Source organism: Rhinolophus sinicus, linkage group LG02 (assembly GCF_036562045.2).
Source record: "Rhinolophus sinicus isolate RSC01 linkage group LG02, ASM3656204v1, whole genome shotgun sequence".
Lineage (NCBI taxonomy): Eukaryota > Metazoa > Chordata > Mammalia > Chiroptera > Rhinolophidae > Rhinolophus > Rhinolophus sinicus.
In genome coordinates, this window is record NC_133752.1 from 30,933,805 (window position 1) to 30,959,695 (window position 25,891).

The 25,891-nt window shown below is 36.8% G+C and overlaps 1 protein-coding gene across 1 annotated transcript in view; it reads left to right on the plus strand.

The window, feature by feature from the left end:
• Positions 1-220: 220 nt before the first annotated feature.
• DKK2 (dickkopf WNT signaling pathway inhibitor 2) overlaps positions 221-25,891 on the plus strand; it is a 101,965-nt gene continuing 76,294 nt past the window's right edge. The window contains exon 1 of the mRNA XM_019741887.2: positions 221-1,186. Coding sequence (XP_019597446.2) covers positions 965-1,186 — 222 coding nt within the window. The 5' untranslated portion in view covers positions 221-964. The remainder of the gene's footprint in view (positions 1,187-25,891) is intronic.

Below are 25,891 nucleotides of genomic sequence, written 5' to 3' on the forward strand. Positions count from 1 at the left end.
TTTATTTTCCTCTGGGGGTGAATACCATTTTCTCAATTGTTGAGGGCTGGGAGAAGATGGGAGGGAGAGAGAAGGAGAAGCTGGAGGGGAAGTCGCAGCGGGAAGGAGAAGAGGGAGGCGGGAACGTGGTGGGGGGGGGTTGAGAGAAACGTTTTCACTCTTTGTCACTCGTGAATTGGGGGCGGAGGGAAAAAAAAAAAAACACTATGAGAAGCTATAAAAAGCAAAGGGGGCTGCGGAGAGAGCAGACTCAGAGAGGGAGACCTCGCGGAGCGAAGGGACAGCTCCAGGGCATTGCGGCGGCGTTCCTGGCACCAGTTGGCTGACGGGTGTGAATTGGAGAAGAACCCTTCGGGGCGGCTGTGCGTGCGCGCGTGAGGGAACCTCAGCTTGCCTCGGACCTCGAGGGTCTGGTCTGGGTGCGGTTCCTGATTCCCCCTTTCTAGCGTCCGCTAACGTTGAAAAGGAGGACTTGAGTCCTGCAAAGGTTGAGACATAAAGGGTAGGGAAGGAAAAGAGGAGAGGAAAGCAACTGAGGCCGAAGGAGAAGGAACTAGTGTGGACCTCCTGAGCAATTTTAAGAGGGGGATTGGACCGCGAAGATCCGGGCGGGACCACGGAGGTGCGGGGCAAGGAGCAGCGGAAACGGTGCGGGGCTGGGTCTTCTTGCACCTCGGGTCACGCCTCCTTGGCTAGAAGGCGTCTCGCCTCTGATTGCTTCCAGTTACTACAGAACTTCCTGCTCTGGTGGAGAACTGGGTCTTCCTTGGGTCGCGCTCGCTCCTGGTTTGAGGCGTGAGACTAAGTTCACACGGTCCTGGGCCCCCGAAGCCAAGTGGGGTTAGGGGTACAGAGTCTGCGAGCCTCCGCACCCCAAGTGAGGCACCCAGTGTTGGGGTCCTCCCTCCCCTTGCATCAGTACCCCTCCGGGTTTTGCGCCTCCCCGGGGACCCCTCGCCGGGAGATGGCCGCGTTGATGCGGGGCAAGGACTCGTCTCGCTGCCTGCTCCTACTGGCCGCGGTGCTGATGGTGGAGAGCTCACAGCTCGGCAGCTCGCGGGCCAAACTCAACTCCATCAAGTCCTCTCTGGGCGGGGAGACGCCTGCACAGGCCGCCAATCGATCTGCGGGCACATACCAAGGACTGGCTTTCGGCGGCGGTAAGAAGGGCAAAAACCTGGGGCAGGTAGGAAAACACTCCAAATACACTCTTCGTCCAGGAGAGGGAGGGAGCATTGCTCTTGAACGCGTTGCCTTGGCGCCCCTCGACCTTCCAGTGGGTGCCCCCAGGGCTGGCTCTCACGACAATTGGGGAGGGGATCCTCGAGAGGGTCGGGAGGGCGGAGGTGGCTGGGTGGCTGCTGGTGCTGCAAGGCGTGGAGCCCTGGGGTTAGGATTCTGCCTCACCTTTGCTTTGCGTCGTGGGCATGTACCGAGACCTAGTGCGTATCGATGTGGAAAGTGGCCAGAATGGTCCTTTTCCAAATTTAACGCTGCGGTGCAGAGGATGATGTTAATGGCTAACACGTAGCAACTCGCACTGTTCTAAGAGTTTTACATATTCTATTTAGTGTTCACAACCCTGCGAGCTAGACGCTGTTACTGTCCTCATTCTGCAGACGAAGAAGAGGCACAGAGTATTTTCCCAAGGCACACAGCTAGTTTAAATGGCAGAGCGGGATTCCAATCCCAACAGTCTGAGTAGGTGTCCAGGGCTCTCAACCATTACATTTTACAATCTGGAGGCGGCGTACCCCTTTCAGGTTCTCCTTCCCTCCCAACCGCTTTCTCCCTTCCAAGAAGATCACAGACAGAAAACTTCAATGGGCCCGCATTTCTGAGTCCCTTAGAATTGTAAATAAATCAGACGGGGCGAAGCAAAATAATGAAGTGACAATGACAGCATCTTTGGCGCGGTTGGCCAGGGTGCGGGCGACATAGCAAAGAAGTCGCCGGAGGCATTTTTTGCAAGAGGGTATTTTCCACGGGCGTCTCTATCTCCGTCACACAGATTGACAGTCGCATGCAAACAGTAGACATACACAGAGACAGGAGCGCGCACACTCTGCACCAGCGGTGGCTGGCGCGCAGCAGCCAGGAGAGGGGGCTCTGTGGGCACTGGGAACCGAGACAGCTCCCCCTTCCGCTCCTTCTGTAGGAAGCCAAACCCGAAAGCCAGTTTGCCAAACAGCACACGCACTGCGCACAACTGTCAAACCTTGAAGGCAGCTTATTACCATACAGATCCCAGGTTTCCTTGTTTCGTCAAAGAAGCCAACTGCAGCCGCTCTGTGCGCTCTAGGTGTCCTCTGCTGCCCCTGTCCCCATCGCAAGTGGCCGGGTGAAGGTTGACAGCGAGGGCCAGTCCTGGATGGACGGCGAGGGAAGACTTGGCCCGCACTTGGCCCCCCTACTGCCCTCTCACGGGACAGTGTTGCTGGTTTTGCAGTTCCAGAATGCTTCCTGGGCTTTGAAATGTCAAACATTTCAGCTATCCTTTCAAAAGGAATACAAAGTCTGAGATCATAGAGTTTTTTTAAACGTCTCAAGGGAAATGAGAAGCTATACATATGCATATACACTACACTCATACATATCCTTGGCGCATTCTCACACATGTCACATACCTCCACCCTTACATGACCACGATCTTTCCCTGTTTCCTTCCCTCAGAACCACCCTGACATTTTCAATAGGAATGGACTTAACCTTCTCTTAAAAGTCCATCATGAGACCAGGCAAAGGTTGCAAAGCAAGGATGTTCTCAATCCAAATCATTAGACATATCTTTAATGCTACTTACTGACTTCAAATTCCACCTTATCAGTTGTTGAAAAGAGTTTACTGTTTACTTCAGCCAAGGACAGAGGGATAGATCCAATGATCTTTTGAGAGTGCTTTCTATTCTAATCCATGCACATTCTTTGAGTTTCTGTAAAGAACTTTCTTTACAGACGAGTTTCTGTCACCACTGGGCCCCAGCAGCTGATGTTCCATAGTCAAATTATCACTTATGTCAGCACTGTCACTAGTCATGGGGTTACATGGACTAGACTGAGGAATGCGCCCGGGGAATCCAGCTTATCCTTATGTTTTGATATCTGCATATAAATATGTATAAAATCTCTGCTTATTTTGCTATCTCTAAATGTCTGCTCATTAAATAGGTTGCAACTCTATTTGCATGTCTTTAAATTGAAGATGTGTTTATTATTTTAGAAATAAGTCGAATTGTTTTGAGTTGAATTTCTCATATCCTCTCCATAACTTAGTGATTCTATAGAACACATTTTATTATATTTATTTAACTGTAATACCAGACCCTTAAAATTTGACATTTGGGTTTGTGAGAAAATTGGAACACATCAGAAATAATGGTAACATAAAATAAAGCATTGAGTTGAATTGCAAGAAGATAGCTGGAAAATGGGAGGATTCTCTTTTTATAGTGGGGAATCTGAAATGTGTAATGTTATAAAGAAACAAATAGAAAAATGTCTCTTCTTTGAAGCAGGAAGAGGATTATTTGAATATTTATGGGTCTCTTTATCCCACTAGTTATGTGGTTACCAAAATTCTTAGTACTTTTATTTTCAATAATGGAATGAAAATTGGAAAGACTAGAAAGGGAAGATGTCACTTCCTTTTATGGAGAAAAACTCTAGAATTGAAATGTAGCTAAGCTGAATTTTTATCTATCATAATAGAAAAATATGATTGATTGAGAAGATTGGAAATAAAGTGCTAACTGATCAGACTAGCTAATTCTATAGTGTTATCCTGAAGCCTAATAAGTTGAATTATCTTCCCTTTCGCCCATCCTGTACTGGTGATGCTGAAATAAATACATTTCAGAGATTCAGGAACAAGGAACTGTAAGATGCAATTTCAAGTAGGCATATTAGAAACAGTCTTTGGTTTTCTTTTCTGTACTGAAAATTATCTATTTTTTTTGTGTGTGTGATTTACTTTTAGGATAGAGAATTAAAATTAAAAAAATGTATTGCCATTGCAGAAGAAATTATTGAAAAAATTTAATAATTCATTAATCTATAAAAGTGAAAATGAGACTAAATGGAAACCAAGGTTTTCTTGATTCACTTTAGTCTAATTTTGTAACATTCTTTTTTATAGGGATGCTACTTGTGATAGGCAAGGCGGATTATTTGTAAATCACTCCTGGAAAATGAGCCTTTGAATTTTGGGAACAATTTATAGGGCTCTCAGAGAAAATACACTGTTCTCTAGAGGTGTTACAGTTCTTATTCTTAGAGTGCTTCCAAAGACACAGCTGTATGTTATGACGGAAACTGATATAGAGAATCAAATGTGATAGTATTCAGGGGATTTGTACAGAGGTAGCAAAAATGATTTTGCTGAATTATTCACATTAATGTTTTAATTTGACTTTCTGTTTGCATCTATCAGTTTTACAATATATACATACATATATATGTGTATATATATATATATATATATATATATATATATATATATATATGGGATAAATTAGGTTGTAGGATTGTTATTAACCTACATATGTATGTCCACATTTATATACTTCAGTTTCTTAAGAGACTACTGCATATTTTCTAAATTAAAGTTAATTTTAAACAAAATCTTCAGTAGCATATATTTCGATTAAGTACACTGTTGCTCGACATAACCTCTGGAATTTGAGGTATCAACTTTTACAGGCTATTGTATAAACAAATTTTAAAAAGAGCAATTTATAAAATAATTTTAACTTTGTAATTTATAATGATTTTATTTTAATTTTTTGTGAATGAAAAACCTTTTGGATTTGTGTTTGTAATTGTTTATTTTAGTCTTTATCCTTGCTTTGTCTTTTTGAGACAAGTAGACTATTTTGAACACAATATGTAGGATTTTGAAATATTTTTAAAAGTTATGAGTAGGACTGTGAAAATAATTATATTTTAAAAGTAGATAAGCTTCCTGGCATGTGTGTTTAAAAAGACGCTGAAACTGGTTTAACATAAAACCAGATTCCCTGATTTTCTAATATAACTTGAACTTTGAAGGACAGTGGTTTGGATGAAATTATGTTGTGAAAAAAGAATGCTTGAAATACTTTGAAACTGAAGCTTGAGGGAGTTGGTGAGAGAGTACTAATACTTATATATTGCATTTTCTTTAATAAAGTGCTGTATGGATTTATACGCACAAACATTCATGAAATTGCTCATTGAAATAAACTATACACTCTATTTTCCGTAGATGATCTCCTCACTTTCTGAAATTATCCATGACTTTTTTTTTTAACCCCAGCTCAGCTTGCCCCTGCTGGAAAGTAAATATCTGCTATCTCCTCTGGACATCAACTAACACTAAATGTAATCGAGAAAGCAAATAATTTTTAAAATTAAATTTTCCAAAATGAAACGATTTTGAAACAATCTACACTAAGATTCCTTTCCTTTCACTGTGAATAACAGAGAATTGATGATAGTTGATACAAGTGGAAGGTTACCTTGTGAACAGCAAGAAAACTATTTTAATGATAATCTGAGCGTGACCATCCATCATTTTATTTTTGCACTAGAGTAGACAGAGCAAGGGACAAGGTTATTTAAACTCACTCCAGCTGTGACTTTGACCCTACCATAGTCTTCTTTAGTACTCCCCTCCCGTACAAACTCCTTCCCAGGATGTTTCATGTCTTACAGTTTCTAAAGCACAGAAAGCGGTGTAATAGAAGGATAACTGATCTATTCTGTCCCAGGAGTGTATTGCTACTTCCTCTTCTTTTCCCTGCATGGTCATTTTAATTGTACATCATAATAATCTGTTAAATTACAAAGGCATTTTACAATACACAGTATATTTACCATTTTAGACTCGGTCTCCTCTGGCTGTTCATTCTTTGGCATTGATGGAACATCAAAATGGAATACAATCTTATTTCTGTCTGTGACTCCCTGTCGGCCCTTTAAAGTCATCTTACTTTATTATACCTCTAGCCACTATACTCATCTATAAAAAGGAGATAAAGCTGCTCCTACTTATTTATATGACCTTTGAAAAGTTTTAGGAGATTTTGTGTCTGTCTGTGTTTCTTATTGAGTCATTGAAAAAAAAAATCTGAGGCAAAACCCAAAAGGAAAAAAAAAAAAATAGTAATTAATAGACTTTTTCATTGTGTAGGATCACTTTAAGGTTACATAGAAAGATTAAATACGGAAAATTTAGTCTTACTATTTCAGGTAAGCAGAAGTTAATTTTCTCTTCCTCTTCTGTCTACTCCTGCCAGGAACTAGAGAGGAATGCCGTATTTTTCTCTAATGGTTGGATTTTTTTTTTAGGAAAAGTATAAACCAGTCTCCCAAACAAAGAGGTTAACTGATATAAAATATGGGGAATTTTTGATAGGAAAATCTGTCCACAGGAAGAAAAGTCACAATCCAAGTATTTTAAATAGTGGCTTCCCAATGAGTCTCTCGTGCTAACAACTTTGGGTCACTGCCCACCTCTTTGGGTTCAAAACAAAGAGGGAAGTATACAAATAACACCAATATGTAATTGGAAGTCCTTAAGGAGAGCTCGTCCCATCAATCCTGGACTTTGTAATGTTAAATTGAATCAGAGAAAACTTTAAGGCAAAGGGATTTCACTATCAGATCGGAATTGTTCTACTTTAACTCAAGTAATTCATTTATATTGCACTAAAAACAGATTATTCTAACACTTATTTCACAAACACTGAACCTATGTAACGGATTATATTTTTGTGATCTTAGTACTAGTTTAGATTTATCTATGTGCTCCAAATAATAAATGTGAAATAAAATCAGCAAAACACAAAAGTAGTCATTTTTGTAAAAAAATTAAAAGAATTTCTCTTCCATAGTCAAATAAAAGGGACGAATGTGCATCAGATATCCTTTTTAAATGTGTTACAGTGTCTAATTTAATTGGTGGATTCAATTTATGTATTATAATTTGGTACACACAATAGCTTAAATTTAAATATTTCCTAATCATACAACATTTTAACTGTTCCAATCTCCCTGAAGCAACCAAATAAATAAAATGAATGAATGAATAAGTACATTAAATGGCAAAACAAATCAAAGCATCACAATTAGGGGGAGTGACTTCTTCAAGTGGTGGACCTAACCAAATATTTCCTAAAAGATGTTAACTCTCCATATGATGCTTTATCACGTGGGAAAAGAATGTTTTTTTTCTTCTGGGGACTGGAAGAAAAGAGTGAGCTTAAGACATATTATTTCCTTAAACTTGCAAGTAGTTACAGCACACATTACATTTAGTAAGAGGTTCCATTTGTTGATTATTTACTCTGTGCCAGGCACTGCTCCAAATTCTTCATTTGAATTAACTCTTTTGATTTTTTTCAGCAGCCCTTTGAAGCAACTCCTAGTATCATCCTTATTTTTATCAAGGATGAACTACTTTATAAATGATAAAACAATAATTCTCCTGAGGCCCAGAGAAGTTGAACAATTTGTGCATGTCACACAGTAGTGAGTGGAGAAAGCCAAAATACAAACCTATGCAAAATAATGTCTGAGCCTGAATACTTAACTAGCAGGCTATCCTGCTACAATTTGCTAAGGTTATTAAGAGGATTTAAGAGGAACATGGACCTTTATTTTATTCTCTCCTCCTGTATTTTCTAATGATATAGGTATAGCTGTGAGTTCATAAACAGCCACAGCACAACCCAAGCCCTCTGTTGCTGCCAAATGCTACTCCGAGATGCTGAAGTATGTTAGTGCTTCATGGATACAAAGGCAGGCACCAGAGCAGTATACCGTTTTCAGCTCTGCCTTTACTTGTATCCCTGCCAGTAATTCTTCACTGTCATCAAGAAAAATACACACACATGCTTTTCTGTCTTCTACTCTTTCCCAATAAATTATAGTAGAAGGGAATGTTGTCGGATAAATCCTATTTCTTTTCTTTGCTCATGGCAGGCACCCCACACTCCTCATACCCATCTCTCTGCATCTGGGTGCCACCATGTGCCCACTGACAGCAGCAAGCTGGGGGCCTTCTCAATGGCCTCCCCACCATGGCTTTAAGTCAGTTCAGCTGGCAGCCCTCACACTCTGATCAGACAAGGAAAGTTGTCGAGGTGTAGAGCCTACTAATAATCCTTTTGCGTTTTGCTTCCTTTTGCCTCCTCCTAGCTGCCTTTCGGATACTCTAGTAGCACTACAGCACTGCAGTTTCTCAAAAGGCATTACGTTCTGGCTTGTCACTCACTCGCTTAACGTCTTTGGAAAAGTCACTTAATTCTGGTTCTTTTTATTTTTAAATCTGTAAAATAGGATAACAATAACAACAGCACCCATAATAGTAAGAATACTTATCTTACAGGGCAACAAAGAGGAAGATAAAAGTGCGTGCAGTTATTGTGCGGATGTCGTTAGCACTATTACCATTGCAGAAATAAGTAAGGTCACATGCTCATGCACAAACTAGAAAGTGGCTGCTTACTCTTCCCCAACAAGTTGCGCGGGGGTAACTAAATGAATGCACGTCGTGTACATGGACGAAACAAATGAACTAAATTACACTAAGGCCAAGAATTGTAAAACAAAACTGTACAAGACAAGACACACACACACACACACACACAAACACACACTGTCACATTTCTGGTATTGAATGTTAACACTAAGAGGGATGGTAAGTCAGTGTTGTCTTGGAAAAAATAAGCAAAATATTACATAATTGAGTAATTGGTGAAATTACACAGAAGCAAGGGAATACCAGGCATCAAAAATAGAATCATGATAAGTGGAGGTCCTAACAACCACTGCAATATTAATTATTTAAGCACAGGAACTGAAACAATTGGAGAACATGTTAGAGTCTGCTGCCAACAGCATTAATCTGATATTCTCCAAAGTAAGATGGCCTCTGTAAAGGCAAGCTTCTTGACACTTGCTGTACAGTGCCTGGGGTCCAGAGTGTTTGCTGTGAATCTGGAAGGTTTACAACCCTCTTTGTGTCAGCTGTCCTGCTAGCAGGACTCAGAAATTCAGGGTTCATTATTCCCATTTCCTTTTCTCCACTTTCTTTTTGTCTTGTTTGAGGATTTTTTTATTTTATTTTTTTTTCATGATTCAGGTAATTTGGAAATATTTCAACACTGATAAATTCAGAGTGAAAGTCATGTTGTTGAAGTATGTGATAAATTCTGTTAGCATGTTGGAAACAAGCTATTTGCAAATAGGCATTTATATCTAATAATGAGCTAAAAAAATCATCCAAATGTGAGGACAGGGGAAAAAAAAACTGTCATTTAAAACCACTTGAAATGATAGCTATATTCAAATCATAGACTTCACTTGCTCATTCTAGCTACACTTCATCTAACCTTTTGAAATTTGGCTCAGCAGGCATTTTGTTAATTTGTCTCTTGAAATCCAAAGTCTTTTTTCTAGTAACCAACCTCTGTACTTTGTAGCCTATTGTCTATCCTTTCCACCTAATATAGCCCCTTGCTTCTGTCATATTACATATTTCTCTTTTCCTCTCTGGCTCATTCCTCTTTCTTACTTTGGTTCCTCCACAGCCTTTTACTCATGAATGTGAGCATTTCCCACATTCTCTCCTCAGTCCTCTTTTCTTTCTGCTTCCTTTTCTCTTCTTTGATGATATTATTTCCTTCTTTGGAATCATTCCACATATGCAGATATCTACGTTTAGCTTGATTAAACTGCTGAGCTCTTTGCATGCATAACTTTTTTGGAACTTATTCCAGAAATAAAAAATACTCCATATCAAAAATTAAGTCTTTTACGTCTGATTTCAAATTGTGAGGCAACCAAGTCTTTAGTATTTCTCAAAACTTTCAAAAAGACTGCTAAAAAGTGCCCTAGGTTAGACTAAGGCAGGCCTAAAGAATCCAGTCTGATTGCCCGAATCTTCTCATGCTCTGGTCTGTGTCATCACTCAACTGGCAATGAAAGGAAGCTGCGCAGATTATTGTCAAGACAGGTGCTTTTGCTTCTAGATCCCTCCTTACTTGATGTTTGGGATTTTAATGGCCTTCAATTTTTTTCTCTGTGCTAGACTTGTTGTTAAAGCAACTAATGTCTGATTAGAATGTACAAGTATCTATTATTTATGCTCATAAAATGTTACACCTTATAATATGTACATACATATTTTAAGCAATATCTAATGTTTGTTTTTATAGTTTAAATATACTAAAGAGGGTGTTTCTTTTTTTGCTGCTTCCTATTTTATGAATAATTATTTGTTATTTTACTGTGAACAACCTCAACATTTACTTTCAACCTTATAGACTCTTAAAAGTGCTTGAATATTTAATAAACAAATAAGAAGATTCTTCAAATGTGCCTACTCATTGTTCAAGATGGGAACTTTGTAGAAGGGACAAAGAGAATTGTTTGTCATCTATGACTTTCAAGAACTTGTACAACAGGCTAGAGTGGGCATAGTCAGAATTGGAAGATACATTAAAAATCACCTATTTTAACTTGCTCATTTTACACATAAGGGAACCAAATTAGGAGACTTGCCATTATGTGTCCAATGTACTACAGATAGTCAGTGCCTGTGACAAAAGAACTTCTCCTGGAACTTGTATCACCTGACTTCCAACACAAGCCTTTCAAATAATCCAAAGCAGGGCTTTCTTTTAAGTACGTAACAAGAAAGCTCTGTAGAAGGATGAAATGTAGTTGACTAAGAAACTGGTAGAAGATAAATTATACGTAGAGCTCCTTTTCAGCTCTAAATTTGTGTATGTCAAAATATATTATCAAAGAACACAATGTCATGATGACCACCATGTCAGGTGTAAACAAAACTGATGAAAGAAAGTGGCTTTGACTATATTGTCTTTGCTCACTTTTTCAGTCATGACACTTCAATGACGTGATTAGCAAGAAAGCTGGCTGGAGAGAGTGTGCCCTGGAACAGCGGGAGCACACAAAAGAAGGGAAGAAAATAGTGGTGGGCTGCTGGGAACCCTAATTGCTTGACCTTTGTGCAAACATCATCTGGGATAGAGACCAATGGCTTTCAACCTTTATGACAAAGATGCATAGAAAAAATATATTTTACATTATGATCCAGTACATACACAACACTCCTGAAAAAAAGTTTCGAAAAGACTCTTACGATGGGTAATGTAGTGAGATGTGAGCTTTTTTTTTTTTTTAAAGTCCTTTTCTCTGGTTGTGACTCATTGAATTGATTGTTAAAACCCATGGTTTGAAAACCACTGATCCATTAGGTTATTGCCCTCAGCCTGCAAGGACTTTACGGCCCTGTGCGTGGAGATTAGCAGTCCTTCAGGAATCAGCCCCGGTAAGGGGAGGTAGAAAGCAGAGGCAGACAGGTCTTTGTGGAGAGGAGCATCCATCATGGCAGCCCTCTCCCACTTTCCCTTCTGCAACTGCATGTCAGCCCCTGGCTTAGATGTGGTGGGCCTCTTCCCCTGGGGATGTGCTTCACCTCGGCCTCTCTTTCCACTTCCATGAGTAAGTGACTAATAACTATGCTACATTTGGTGCTTGCTTGTATCAGATGTGTTTAATCTGAAGAATCTGTGCTCCCACAGTAGTAATGTTCTTTCTGGGTGTATGCCATGTGTGCCATCGTACTTTATTTCTAAGACTATGCAGTTGAGCGTGGTTACAATTTCCACAGTAGGTAAACCTGGAGGAGCATGGGATATAAATTCAGAAGTCCTGGATACCCCCTTTTTTTTTAATATGCTAGACCTGGAAGAAATCATCTAATACCTTTAAGCCTTAGTTTTCTCATCAGTAAAATGGTAGTCATAATAATAGTGTCTTTTTCCATCTCTGCAAAATATGAAATATTGCTTATTTACATTAACATCATCAGACATTGCTTTACAAAGATAAATAAATAAATAGGTCCTTCCCACTCTGAATTTATTTCTGAAGGAAAAATTAAATTATAATTAACACAAGAATTAGTTAATCTAGTTGGAATTTGTGATTCTGGGATCATAAATTCTGTTTTGATAGATTGCTTTTTTTTTTTTTTTTTTTTTAGTAGGTAGAGAGATTGAAAGTCGAAGGTGTTTTTTGGTTTTGTTTTCTTTCTTTTGCCTGTTTTTATTTTCTTGGATTTCTTTAAAAAATTTCAGTACCAGTAGGAATACTGTACATTTCTGATTAAAATATAGTTTTTTGTTTTTTTTAAATTCTCGCAAGCTACTAATAGCTCTCTTGCCTCCTGTTAGAATATCCTGCCTATGCCTTTTTATTCTACCAGGTCTGAGATGTGCTACTATTTATATATTCTTAAAACCTCTTGGAAAGGCATAAGGGTCTTAATGACAGAGATAAGTGTATTTTTAAAGCTCTGAAACTAAATTGACGGTCATATTTTGGGCATATTATAGGGTCGGGGTGCAGAATGGATAAAGCTCAGGGAAATAACAAATAGTGAAATCAGTTTGTATGGGTGTGACATCATATGGACTGTGACAGAGGAAATAAACTGGGTCAAAAATTCTTCAAAGGGAAAGTGCATATTTTTCAAAGCTGTTGAAAACATATAATGTATTGCTAAGAAGGCTTTTCCTAGTGAAAAATGTAATAACTCTGATCATTGATAGTGCATATGCAGGAATCTCACCCAACTAGTTGTCCAAGTAGAAACAATCTAAGCTTCCTGCTTTCTATCTCTGCTCCTAAGCAATTATTCTCTAATTTACAGGACTCAGCTTCATCAATATTGATCTCTTTTGCTCCTTTCTTGTCATCCAATTGCTATTGCCTTGATTCAGACCATTATTATTTCCCGATGGACTGTTACACTATTGTAGTAGTTTTGTACTTTTCCAAAATATGCTCCACACTACACCAAATGTGAGCTTTCTAAAGTAAAAATCTGATTAGGCTGTTTTCCATTTTATATCCATTTCTAGAGCATGAAGTCTAAGCTTCTCAACATGGCACACAATGTCATCAGTTATCTTGTTTCTCTCTACTTTGTCTCCTGGGCCACACAGCGGTGAGGGGCAGAACTGGGATGTAAAGCCAAGCAGTTTCACTTGAGTTTGTCTGCTCAATCACTGTGCTATGAGGCCACCTCACCTAAACTGGAGGCCAGAGGAACTAGCTAGAAACTTTTTGCTGATATGTTTCTGAATTCAGGTGTGATTAAATTCTTGTTATTTAAATTCTTCAAATAAGTCAGTCAACTTGTTAATTGCTTACTTACTTCTTAGGTATATTAGATGTTATGATCACAAGAAACAAATATTTATGAGACGTATCCTTGGTATAGTTAACCATAAAAACAAATACAGTTTTCTTGTGGAATACAGTTGGAATTTTATGGTTGAAGGAGTCACCTAGAAACTATCCAGTTCATGCCTCTATTTCCAATACAATATTGGAGCTGGCAACTTGATGAGTTTTTCTTTTTATAAAGATCCCTAAGGACACATACTTGTATCTCTTAGTTATCTAGTCATCTTAATTTTAATTATGGTAAAAGTAGGAACATTCTCCTTTCTGCTCTAAGTGAAGCATGAATAAAACAAAGCTGGATATTAATCTCTGTGTAAAAACTCTTCCTTAGTAACATAAAATGTAATCTAGTTATTTCTGTCTTCATGGATGATACCCTCTGTATCCCTTCATGGACAGTCAGACTGACCTGGAAGAGTACGACTATCTCCAAAAACAATCTAGAAAAGGTCTGTTCATGCTGAACATTATGGTGATAATGTGGAGATAGTGTCTGCCTTTTCTTCCCAACTACTTTATAAGAAATTAAATTTTAATTTTTTCCTTTGTAACTGTCTCACTGTTCCCTGAGGAAGTCTGCTCTGAATTTTATCATTTACAGTGCGCTAAAGAAACATTAGTGAAAAGAGGTAGGCTTACAAAGGAATTAGAAGTATGGTGAAAAATAACATTGTTGCACTAGCAGGAGGAGACTAGGAGTCTGGTGATCTCAGAATGGATGGGTAGAGGGTGTGTGTGACGTTAAGTGGACAAGCTCTTATTACAGGTAGAGCAGAGGGACGGAATGTGTGTTGACATGGATCCAAGAAAGAAGTTTGATGAAGATGTAAATTAAAATGATGTCATAATTAAAACAAACACACTCTAACATTGTTTTTCCAAATTAGTCACTGCAGAAAACTCATTCTTTTGAAACTGTCTTTTGTTTTGAAACTATCTTCAGAAGTAGTTTACATGTTTATTTATTTTAGGCCATAACTTTATGACCATAAACAACGTTATACATATTGATTAACATACCACATTCAAAATACTTGTCTCTGAGTGGCTTCATGTTGTTTCCACAAACCAAATACTGCACAGAAGAAGAGAATGTCAAAGAAATGTGGTGTAGTTTCTGGAAACGATTCCAAAAAGTTCCAAAAGACATGTTCAGTCATAAAATCAATATTATGGCTACAATTATAAACACTTCAATAATGATGGCATAGGTAGAAAGCCTCAGTTGGGTTTATGTCTTAAAATAAAAAAATAAAAAAATGTATGTAATATTATCTGGTAATGAGGTCTCCAGTAGAGAAACCTGGTCAAAACTCTTGTAATATGGTTATTATTTCTCAGAGATTTTGATGTTCAGGAAGCAATTAATGAGTGCAAGCCTGCAGTAAGTTCCCCACCCAAAACCCACGCTTCTCCTGAAAGAAGAGGTAGGAAAAAAATTATGCCCAGGGTAATTCCCTAGAGACCAAACTGGTGACATACATTTCTTCAAGTGCCACTTGTTAGCTAAAATGCATACACTGAGGCCAAAAGAGGGGGGGGGAAAGTCTGTCAAAGGTTATTGTTATTTTTTAATGCAAACATATCCAATTAGAATTTCAGAGAAAAAGCTGAACTGCTTAACTCAGTAAAAATGTTTTTGCAATTGTTCAAATTAATACAATGCTTCCAAAACGTTCTTTGGAAATCCTTGTAAATTTCCTTGTTTGCCTACTTGCCCTACTGCTATCTTTCCAACATGCTTCAGAAGGAAATGGCTTTTTAACAAGAAAAATCTTCTTGAAATTACATTTCCAATGGGGTCCTGGCCACACCAGCTGCAACACATTGTAACTGAAATTCAGCCTTTGTTGGTTCTCATTGTGAAAGCACAAGTGACCCACACTCAGGTCTTATGTCGCTGCCATCCCAGTTATTGACTACAAATTAAAGTGTGTGCTGTGACTTCTTGTTAGAAAACAAGCTTTCAACACAAAAGAGCAAATATATTTGATGGCCTGGCACTTAAAAAAATGAGACCAAAAATATAATTCTGGTTCTTAGTAAATATCAATAAGAAAGAGTGTAACACAACCTCACCAGTAATTCTGTTTTGTTTTGTTGTTTGTTTGTTTGTTTTAAAGTCCGCTTCTGGGAGAGTCAGAGACTAACTGGGAAAAATGCTCTGATGGTTGAGACTAAAATGTTTTGAATTTTCAAGGACTATTTAAAATATCTTAGGGAATCAGGCAGAGTGGCCAGAATAAACAAATCCATTCTATCATATTTAAGAATTACAAACTCAAAGAAGGGCCCATAGCAAGCATAATGAAATTTAATATAAAGATTTGAAGGAGTGACAGTCTGCAGCTATGATACATGGACGATAAGGAAGAGAATAACTGATAGCTACTTGTGACTCAAACACAAAATCAAGCAGGATAAATAGGGCAACCTCCAAATCATAGTCATTGTCCATCATCCATAGATAATGCAGTCTGATATTAAACATGGTATCATTGCCAGTATATTCCTAGCAATATCCTACAGCCAGCATTAGTGTGGCTGGATACAGAGCAATACATAGAGTCTTGCTTCTAGAAGATAGGGCAACTGACAGTTTTTGAGAACCTACTTTATGTCAAGAAGTTTGTAATATCTCAATCTTCTTAATACCCTATGAGCTTCTGTTATATGCAGAACACTCAGTTAATGTTTGAGGGAGGCAGTCAGGCAAGAAGGAAGATGCTAGAGAAGTGATCATATATATTATGACAAGCTCAGCATTTGGTATCTGTGGTCCCATGATAGCTCAGCTTCAAACTGTGAGTTGTTTAATTACAGTTTCAATGTGAATAGTTTTATCTTTCTGAGTTAAATGGGGAGACCACTTAAGCTTTTTTCTTTTCTTTTCTTTCCTTCCTTCCTTCCTTCCTTCCTTCCTTCCTTCCTTCCTTCCTTCCTTCCTTCTTTCTTCCTTTTTTTTAATTTGTGAAAGTGAATGAGATTTAGATGGCCAACAGGTACATGAAAATATGTTCAACATTAGTAATCATTAGGGAACTGCAGATCAAAATCACAATGAGACATCACCTTACATTTGTTAGAGTGGCTACTATCAAGAAGACAAGAAATAACAAGTATTAGTGAGGATGTGGAGAAAAGGGAACATTTGTGCACCATTGGTGTAGCCACTGTGGAAAACAGTATGGGGGTTCCTCAAAAAATGAAGAATAGAACTAACATATGATCCATCAATTCCACTTCTGGGCATTTATCCAAATAAAATGGAAACACTAGCTGGAAAAGATATAGACACCCCCATGTTCATTATAGCATTATTTACAATAATCAAGATATGGAAACAATTTCAGTGTCCATTGATGGATGGATTGATAAAGAAGTTCAATCCATAAAAAAGAATGATATCTTGCCATTTGCAGCACCATGTATGGACCTAAAGGGCATTATGCTAAGTGAAATAATTTGGATAGGAGGACAAATACCATATGATCTCTCTTATATGTGCAATCTAAAAACAAACAAAAATACAAACAAACACCTAGATTATAGATACAAAGAACAAATTGGTAGTTGCCGGAAGCAGTGGATGGGCAGGGTGTGGGAAAATAAAAACTTTATTTTAAATGAAAAAACAATAAAGAAAATGGAGAGACATAATCTAATCACTGAGACTAAAGACTGACAAAACTTCAAATGTAATTAGCTTAGTAAGTGCGTCTGATTATTCTTTTATGTACTTCATTCTTGGTATAACATATTTTTAATTAAACAGAGACAGATAAGCACGTTTTAGTGAAGCAGGCCTTACATGAACTGAGAAAGAAAAATGATCAGTGACACTTAATATGAATTGTGAGTTATTTCTCAAGTAGGTCTATATCCCTGGATTAATTATGATTATGAGTTCATGGTTCAAGTGAATTCAGGTGAATATTTTGATCTTCGTCAAATTGGGATCTGTTGAACGTAATTTGTGAAATTTATGTTATAGTTACTGCATTGTCAGAATGATATTGCAACTATAGGTATATTATAAAAATCTAAGTTTTCTTTCCATTTTCTTACCAATCTGGGGGGGAAAAGTGAATCAGATTGTTTCTCCCATATTGGGGTTTTATTCTGTTGTATTATAGTAGTTTAATAACTTTATAGAACTGTGAACTTTAGGAACATTATCAAAGTCCCTGTCTCCTCATGTCTAAAGAAGAAAACAAAATTATCGTGATCTTCAAGGGGAGTAACTATAAATACCCATTAAAGGAAAAATAAGCAGTTTATATATCTGATCATTACTAAAATGTAACATTGCTAAACAAGGACTTAAAGATAGTTTGTGAGACATTCAGCCCCCAAAATTGCAAAGAAATGAGTGTTAGTTTATACTCTTCCAGGTGTCAGTTTTAGTGCAGGGAGAAAAAGACAATTAGTACTAATTGTTCAATAGATTCTGGATTGTCCACTGTGTTTCCTGGGACCAGATTTTCCTTAATGACCAGGAAGTTAAGGTGTGGGCCAAGTGTCTCATTATGTTTCAGAAAGACTAGGGAAGAGAGCTATTCCCTTGTTGGTCTGACTGTTGCAAACCCAGTGACAGGAACAGAGAGCATTTTTGGAATGTGCACATGCTTAACACCTGGAATTTTCTGAGAGTTGCAGTCATACTTCATCAGTCACCAGAATGAAAAGCCAAATGCCGATCTGAAGGAGGACTTCTGAGGCAATTCTTCTGGAGCTAGCAAGATACCCTACTTGTCATCTCTCAAACATAAGCTTTTAATCCCCTCTTCCTAAAATTGTTTATTTTAAAATGTGAGAAAGGCGAAGGATGTCACAGCTGAGTTGTGAGCTTTCTCTTTAAAGTATCCCATTCTTCAAACTCATCTTCGGCAAAGAAACTGGCATTTCATGTGCTAAGCAGATGGTGTCCTGCACACTGGCCAGCCCACAGATGCAGCTGGGCCTATCTGGCACACAGGTGTCCTGATTTGGACCTTCTTGAAATTCTGACACCACACTTTCCCCCACTGGGAAGTGTGACTTGGCTATGCTGTTTTTTCCAGTGACAACGGATATACTGGCCTAACAACCGCTCGGACTAAGGTGATAACATAACCCTCTAACTCATACTTAGCTGGGACCCAGGGCTTTTTAGTTTTGATTTCCTCTTTTATATTGTGTTCGGTCATTCGTATTTCCTCCCTTCACTTTTCTGAGTTTTGGGTACTTCTCAGAAGTGTGGGAAAGTCCCTCAGAGGGGAAAAATGGTGCTGTAATAAACAAACCAACAAAAACTAACAACTAAAGATAAATTGGTTGGCTTTTCTAATCATTGGCAAATATTGGGCAACCACATTCAAATGTTAAGTAATCTTCAAGGGTTTAAAAATGAGGAAAACTAGACAAATTCATCAAGCTTTTCATAGCATTTGACAAAAACTACTGTAAAAGTAAAAGGAGATTTCAACTGTAGGCAGCAAAGAGGAAATTTAGTTGCTGTTTCTTCAGCACAATCTTTTACATAATCATTTCAGTCTTACCAAAAAATATTTCTCAGTGCAGAGCCCAGATGTTTTGAAGTTTTTATTTTTTTAAGAAAGCAATATTTAAGACTTCCCCATTCCTTTCCATCATAGTAATAGCTGTCTCTAACAACTGTTTATAATGAATATGGCTAGGTAGGAAAAACATTAGTGGACATAATGAGGGAAGTAGATTGTATCAAAATTTAGAGCTTAAAATTGTATTCTTGCGCTATTACTGATTCTCTCTCTTTCACAGCATAATTTTGAAAATTGTGTCTCATTTATTAAAAGCTAGTATCTTCACTCAAGTGTGCCCTACAAAATTTATTGGCTCTGCCTTTAGACAAGCAGGCATAATTACTCAGCTCAAGAGGGAACTAAAAATGTGTTACCCAGAACCGATTTTATCCCACTGTGTTAATTCAACCAATACCATTCATCTTAAAGGAATGATATAATATGGAAGAGGTATTCTTATTTCAAAAAGTGAAGAATTTATTCTCTAGAATGATGAGTTTGATATTGATTCTGGACTACATTACAAGAGATTATAAAATTAACTATTTAGGGAAAACGATATACTCAAGAAATAACACAGATTTACTTAGAATAAATAATGACATACTAACTTGTTATTTCTTGAACAATGAAACTGGTATTTAGTCCTTGCCATCTATAGTCATTCCCTTTGTGACTTAATGGTCTTGTGACTTTGAATACCACTATATGCCAATGACTACCATATTTATACCTTAAGGCAAAATCTATCTCTTGAACTTCAGAATAATATAATATAGTATATCCAAGTGCCAACCTAATATTTCCACAAATAGATATTTCTTAGTGATCATATCAAAATCCCATCTTTTCCTGTTTCCAAACATCCTGCACTATGGATTTCCTTATCTCATTTGATGATAAACCCATTTATCTAATTGCTCAACCAAAAGTCTTAGATTCATCTATAACTTCTCTTTCCTCACACTCACAGTCAGGTTATCAGGAAAGCCCCTTAACCTTATCTTCAAAACATATCCATAAACCAAAACAGGCATATCTACAAAGGTATGAGCTAATAATAGCTCACAGAAAAATGACTTAGGCATTTAAATCAGGCTGAACAAGATACAGACAGGGCAGAGCAGACCTTCTTAAGAAAATAACTTCATATAAGGGACGTATTTGTTTTATAGTTTAGGAGGATACCCTATAAAAACAAAAACACTTTGTAAACCTTGTTCTTTGTTAGTGGTAAGGCTGGATTCCTAAGTCACTTTCTTTACTTTAGTACCTAGACAACATTAAAACCCGTATATTAGCTTATTAGCTGTGTTCCCTAGATACCTTCCAAAATGGGTGGGTTTATTTTTCTTTTTTTCCCCTCAATGTTATGGTACATATATAGCTAACAGTGTATGCTAAGCAGATAAGGAAAATGATTTTTTAGCTTGGCATGATGCTTTCTAACAGTTATGGTAGATTAATACTATGGAGAGTTATGGAGTAATGACAATAAAGAAATGAACTATAGCTAGAAGTGAGATTGAATGAAACTTTGAAATATAATGGTTAATGACCAAAAGAGAAAATACATATAAATCATATTGAGGATACTGTTAATTTGGGAGGGGGTCAGAGGGTTGGCATATGGGAGGTATATAAAGTAGAGACAAGTTATTGATATTGTTGTAGTTCTTGGGTTGGATGGTGGGTTCACAGTTGTGTTTGATAACTTACAAATATTTAAACACATTTTGTATGTATCAAACATATTTTATGATTTTTTAAAACTAAAAAAATTGAAAGAAAGATGTGAGAATCTTTGTGTAACTTAGGGATCTTCCATTAAAGTGGGATATCTGCAGATGAGAGTCAAGAGAGACATAAGTATCTCTTAGCACATCCTCTGAAAAGTATTATCACTTTAAAAGTAATTTCTAGAGGTCATATGTTAACAGCAGTATTAAAGAAAGTTGTGTAAGTGTAGGACTCAGACCTTATAAAATATAAAGCTTTTATGAGTTTCTTCCCCAACCAATGATAAACCTCTTTCCCACACACATCCCTACCTCTGGCACGTTTCCCTGACACATGAACCTAGATATTCCTCTGCTTTCTCACCGTCTCTGAGACCATCATGTTTTTGAGTATTTTTTACCTAACCTAACATCTACAGACTTTTTTTTTTTCTTTTAGAACAGCAATCATGATTTTAATAAACAACTCCTTCTGCAAAACATGTCTCTACCTTATTACTGTAACTTACTTACAGCAATGCTGAAATTACTTATAATGAATGATGCAGAATAATGAATTTTAAGGTCTCAACACTGAAACTGGCATAAATACGGGATGAAATTTATTTTAGTCACATTTACAAAAAAAAAAAATGTTGCTGAATTGTTCTAATGGGAATGTAATTAAACCTATTTGTTCTTTGGGTACCTTGCTTGTGAAGTAGGTGATCATTCTTAAGTTGTAGTAAAACAGGTTGAAATCTCTTTAAAATCTGTGTTTAAACTTACCTCAGCAATATTATACATGGGATATGAGATCTTCCAGCAGTTTAGCTTTGCGTGCATTTTTCATTGTGGAAAGAGTATTAAAATGATTTTTTAAAAAACATTTAAATGATAGGTTATCTAGTTAGCAACTTTCTGTTCTAAAGTTGATAGGGGTGGGTGCTGTAACTCTGCTCTTTAAGAGCAAAATAGAAAATTACTTTTCCTAATTTATTGGCAAAGTAAGAAGTTGCCTTATGCCAGTAGTTCTCAAAGTTTGGTCCATCCATGGACTCATTCAGGAAGTCAAAAAGGTCAAAACTCTTTTTGCATTGTTATTTGCCTTTTTCACTGTGTTGGCATTTGTTATCGATGGTGCAAAACAATGGTGAGTAAAATTGCTGGTTCTTTAGCATGAATCAAGGCAGTGGCACCAAACTGTACTAGTCACTATTGTATTCTTCTCCAGCAGTTATAATAACATTACACACACACACACACACACACACACACACACACACACACCACTTGCCCTTAAGAATGTCCTTGATGAAGCAGTAAAAGTTAATTGATTTTATTACATCTTGACCCTTGAGTATCTTTTAAATATTCTGTGTGATGAAATAGGAGGCATGCATTTTATAAAGCACTTTTGCTGCATACAATACTATGACTGCAATACTTGTGTTGGAAGTTGAACTAGCTGCTGCTTTTTCAGGAATTTTTTTTTTTTTTTTTTTTCAACCTGGAAGAATGGCTGTAAAACAAGCTGTGGTTATTCACACTTAGCAAGTCTTTTCTCTGAAATGAACAAAGTAAACCTGTTACTTCAAGGAAAACAATTCATGATATTTATTGCCATGATAAGATTTGAACATTCAAGGTCTATAATTCTATGAACCAACATTTTCTAAATGATCAATGGATGACATTGCAAAATCATAATGCAAAATAGACTACAGGATTTTAATGTAATAGAGTATGAAAGATTCATTGATATGGTTTCAGATTCCATATTGCAACTAACCTTTAAGAAAATACCATTTGTCAAGTTTTGGTGTGATAAAGAAAAATGTTCACAATTACATGAAAAAGTTGTTAAAATATTTCTCCCCTTTCACACTACGTGGCTGTGTGAAACCAGATTTTCTTTATGTATTTCAACCAAAATAACATCACAAGAAATTAAATGCAGAAGTATATAAGACAATCCAGTTGTCTTCTATTAAGTCAGACATTAAAGAGATTTTCAAAATTGTCAAATAACACCATGCTTCTCACTACGTTTTTCTTCTGTTTAGTTGTTTTTTTTATAAACATATAATGGATTTATTACTATTTTTTAAATGAATTAATAAATATTACTATTTTTTTGAGTTTTAACTTCTAATATGGTCATTATGGATAGATACAACAAACATAAACAAAAGCTTTTTGGGACCATCTATAGTTTTTAAGACTCTAATAATTAGAGTCCTTAGAATCAAACCTCTGAGAACAACTTTCTTATGCAAATTGTTGGTCTTTCTCTCTTCCAGTATTTAGGAGTAAAGTAAATAGAAAAGTGTGGGGGAATTTCAGAACTTAACAGAAGTAGGAAGGAAACTTGATCCATTTGATTTAGTTTAATGGTCCAGTTTCTGAGACTTAATGCCTCTTACTAAAGTTGAATGCTATACTTTTCTCTTAATCTATATTTACTGAGAATATTCTATGTGATAAGTATTGTCCTAGAACTGAGAACGCAGAGAAAAGACAAACACCCCTGCCCTCTCTTAGAAAAGATGTTTAAATTAAATATTGGATTTAGCTTAAATTGGTAACAGTGAAAGATTGTGTGAAAGCACTGAAATATATTTGGTAGATTATTTCAATTTAGAAAATGGGTATTAAAGTATTATCTTTCTTTATTGCTCACCCATTCTCATGTTTAGCTCTCTTAATCAAGGGTTCACCTATAATTTTAAAGAAAATCATTGGAAATTTTATAGTTTTAAATTGATGGTCTTTAGCTAAGAATTATCACTATAGAATAACTCAAAGGACACATCTCATCTTTACCACTTTCCTAACTCTGTGGGAAAGCAGTCTGTTTGTAGGTAAACAACATCATTTAAATGGAAGGAAAAACTCAGTTCTTTCTTTTTTGTTGTTGTTGTTGTTGTTTTGTAAAAAGCAGTTCATTTATGTATATAAAGTGACGGTGAACTTCACAGATGGCAAAATGTTTTGGGATCCTTAGAGGAAAATAAAATCTTTTGAAGTACAAATATGAGGAATTGAAGAACCATCACCTGGAGCCAAATTCTTATTCCCTATAATTCCAGAATTCCCACAGAATTACAGAGATTTAGAAACTGGTTAGCAAGTACTCATTTAAAAGAAAATCTCTGTTACTCAAGGAGCCCAAAATTGCTTTTTCTGTAACAAAATGCTTTATTCCACTTTGATACGGATTCAAGACTGTCCCTTCCATTGCTGTGTCAATGTGAGGGCTTGCATATTTTATTAAAGTGACTTCCTTGAAAAATATCGCTGTCCCTTTTCCCTCCCTCAGCTACACGTTCTCCTGTTAAAGCATTATTTCATAAACTTTTTCTGAAATAAAATTTCATTTTTCCTTGCTGTACAACTTCCAGCTGCAAACTCCTACCTGGCTTTGTGCAATAATGAATACATACGTTTAAAAGAAAAACTCATCTTTTCCCCTCTCCCATCCCATCTGCAGATTTCTAGCCCTTCCATGGGGTTTTCAACTTTTTGTCTGTAGTAATAATACTTCATTAATACAGAACATGTTTGGATTCTCTGTACCGCTTTCCCAGCCCACTCCTCTGACTCTCAGTGGTTGTGATTCTTGCCAGTGCAGATTAGTCCAGGACCTTCCTCACTTTCAAACATTACTTTTAAATTCCACTATTTTTATTTTATTTTTGAATTCTGCAGTCCTCAAGACATTACTAAATGAGCATTAGCCAAAGAAGAGCATGTTATAATTTTCTAATTTTGAAATGCAGGAGAATTTTTTTTTCTATGCTTGAAGACGATAGCTGACCTTTTCAATTGATCCTTTAGTAGGTAATCTATAATTCATATTAAAAATGTATGTATATGAAAGCATTTCAGTTGCTGAGAAGACACATCTAGTTCTACTTTGATAACCATTGATGTTCATGTAGTTTTCACTTATTTATCAGATTTGCAAACAGAAATTTTTCTGTTATTTGGCAGTTTATGAAAAGTCATTACAAACCATCAGGTATTACTCCTGATCAGAGAGTAATGAATTGATGTTTCTGTTATACATTCTAGTTTTGATTATATTTATTCTTCACCTTTCTAAATACCCTTGAAAATTTCTGCTTAGTAAAGCATTAAGTCTAGGAAACCCTTCTGAGTTGTTTCATTTGACTTATGATTTTCTTAGACCATTAAATCCTAAAAACTTGAAAATAAGTATAAGCCCAATTAGACACCAGATAAACAATTGGAAGTCTAGAGAAGGTTCAATTTGCATGTGTGTGTGCGCATGGTGTGTTTCTGTGTAAGTGTGTGTAAGGTGTTGTTTTGTGTATGAAACGTTAAAGGAACTTTGGCCCTTTTCCTTTGCTCTTCCACATTGTGACTGTAGTGAGGTTTCAAAATTGCAAATCTGATAGTATCTCTCTCCTTTAAGATGACGTCTAACTGCCTTAATATGGCTTGCAGGAGCTCCTAGCACCTGGTGCTTTTTGTTTTCATGACATATTTTACTTGGATAATTCTTACTCATCCTGCATGCTTACTATACCCTATGTTTGCTCTCATTGTAACTACTGTTCTTCTGAATATTTTCGGTCAATATTACCCTTCACTCCCCATTCCCACCCAAACTGAAAGATTGTATCTTTTTCACCATTGTATACCCAGTGTCTAGAACAATAACAAACACAGAGTAGGTGTGTAGTAAATACTACTTGAATGAACAAATGGATGTTGAATTATAAATCCTTTAAAGTCCCCCTCCAGCCTAAAATATGATTCTATGTTGCTCTTTATGTAGTTTACTTAGGTTTTAATGCTGGTGATTAGAGAATGACTATTTTCTTTTGACCCCATTTTATCAGAGACTGAAACATAAGTAGGGACATAACAATTAGAGAGCGTTGGAATCTAACAAGGTGCAACCAAGGGAAGGAGTAAGGGTCAGGAAATGATATGGGGGTCTGGTTGGGGAAATTTCTCATTCTGAGTGTTGATGTGTCCCAAGGAATCAACAAACCTGTATAATGATATATAATTGCATCCTAAAATTTCTGCTTAGTAAAACATTAAGTCTAGCAAACCCTTCTGTGTTATTTCATTTGACTTATGATTTTCTTAGACCACTAAATCCTAAAAACTTTACCATGAGTCTTAATAATAACAAGTGTATTATTATATGTCTATACTTGCTGTATAGTGTGACTCCATCCATTAATATACCAGCTCCTAAACTTAGCTATACGGTAGAATAACCAGATACCAAGGCTGCACCTCAGATTGATTAAATAAATTCTCCTGCTGTGAAATCCAGACACCATTAGTTGTTGAAACTCTTTGGGCAATTTCAGTGTGCAGCCAA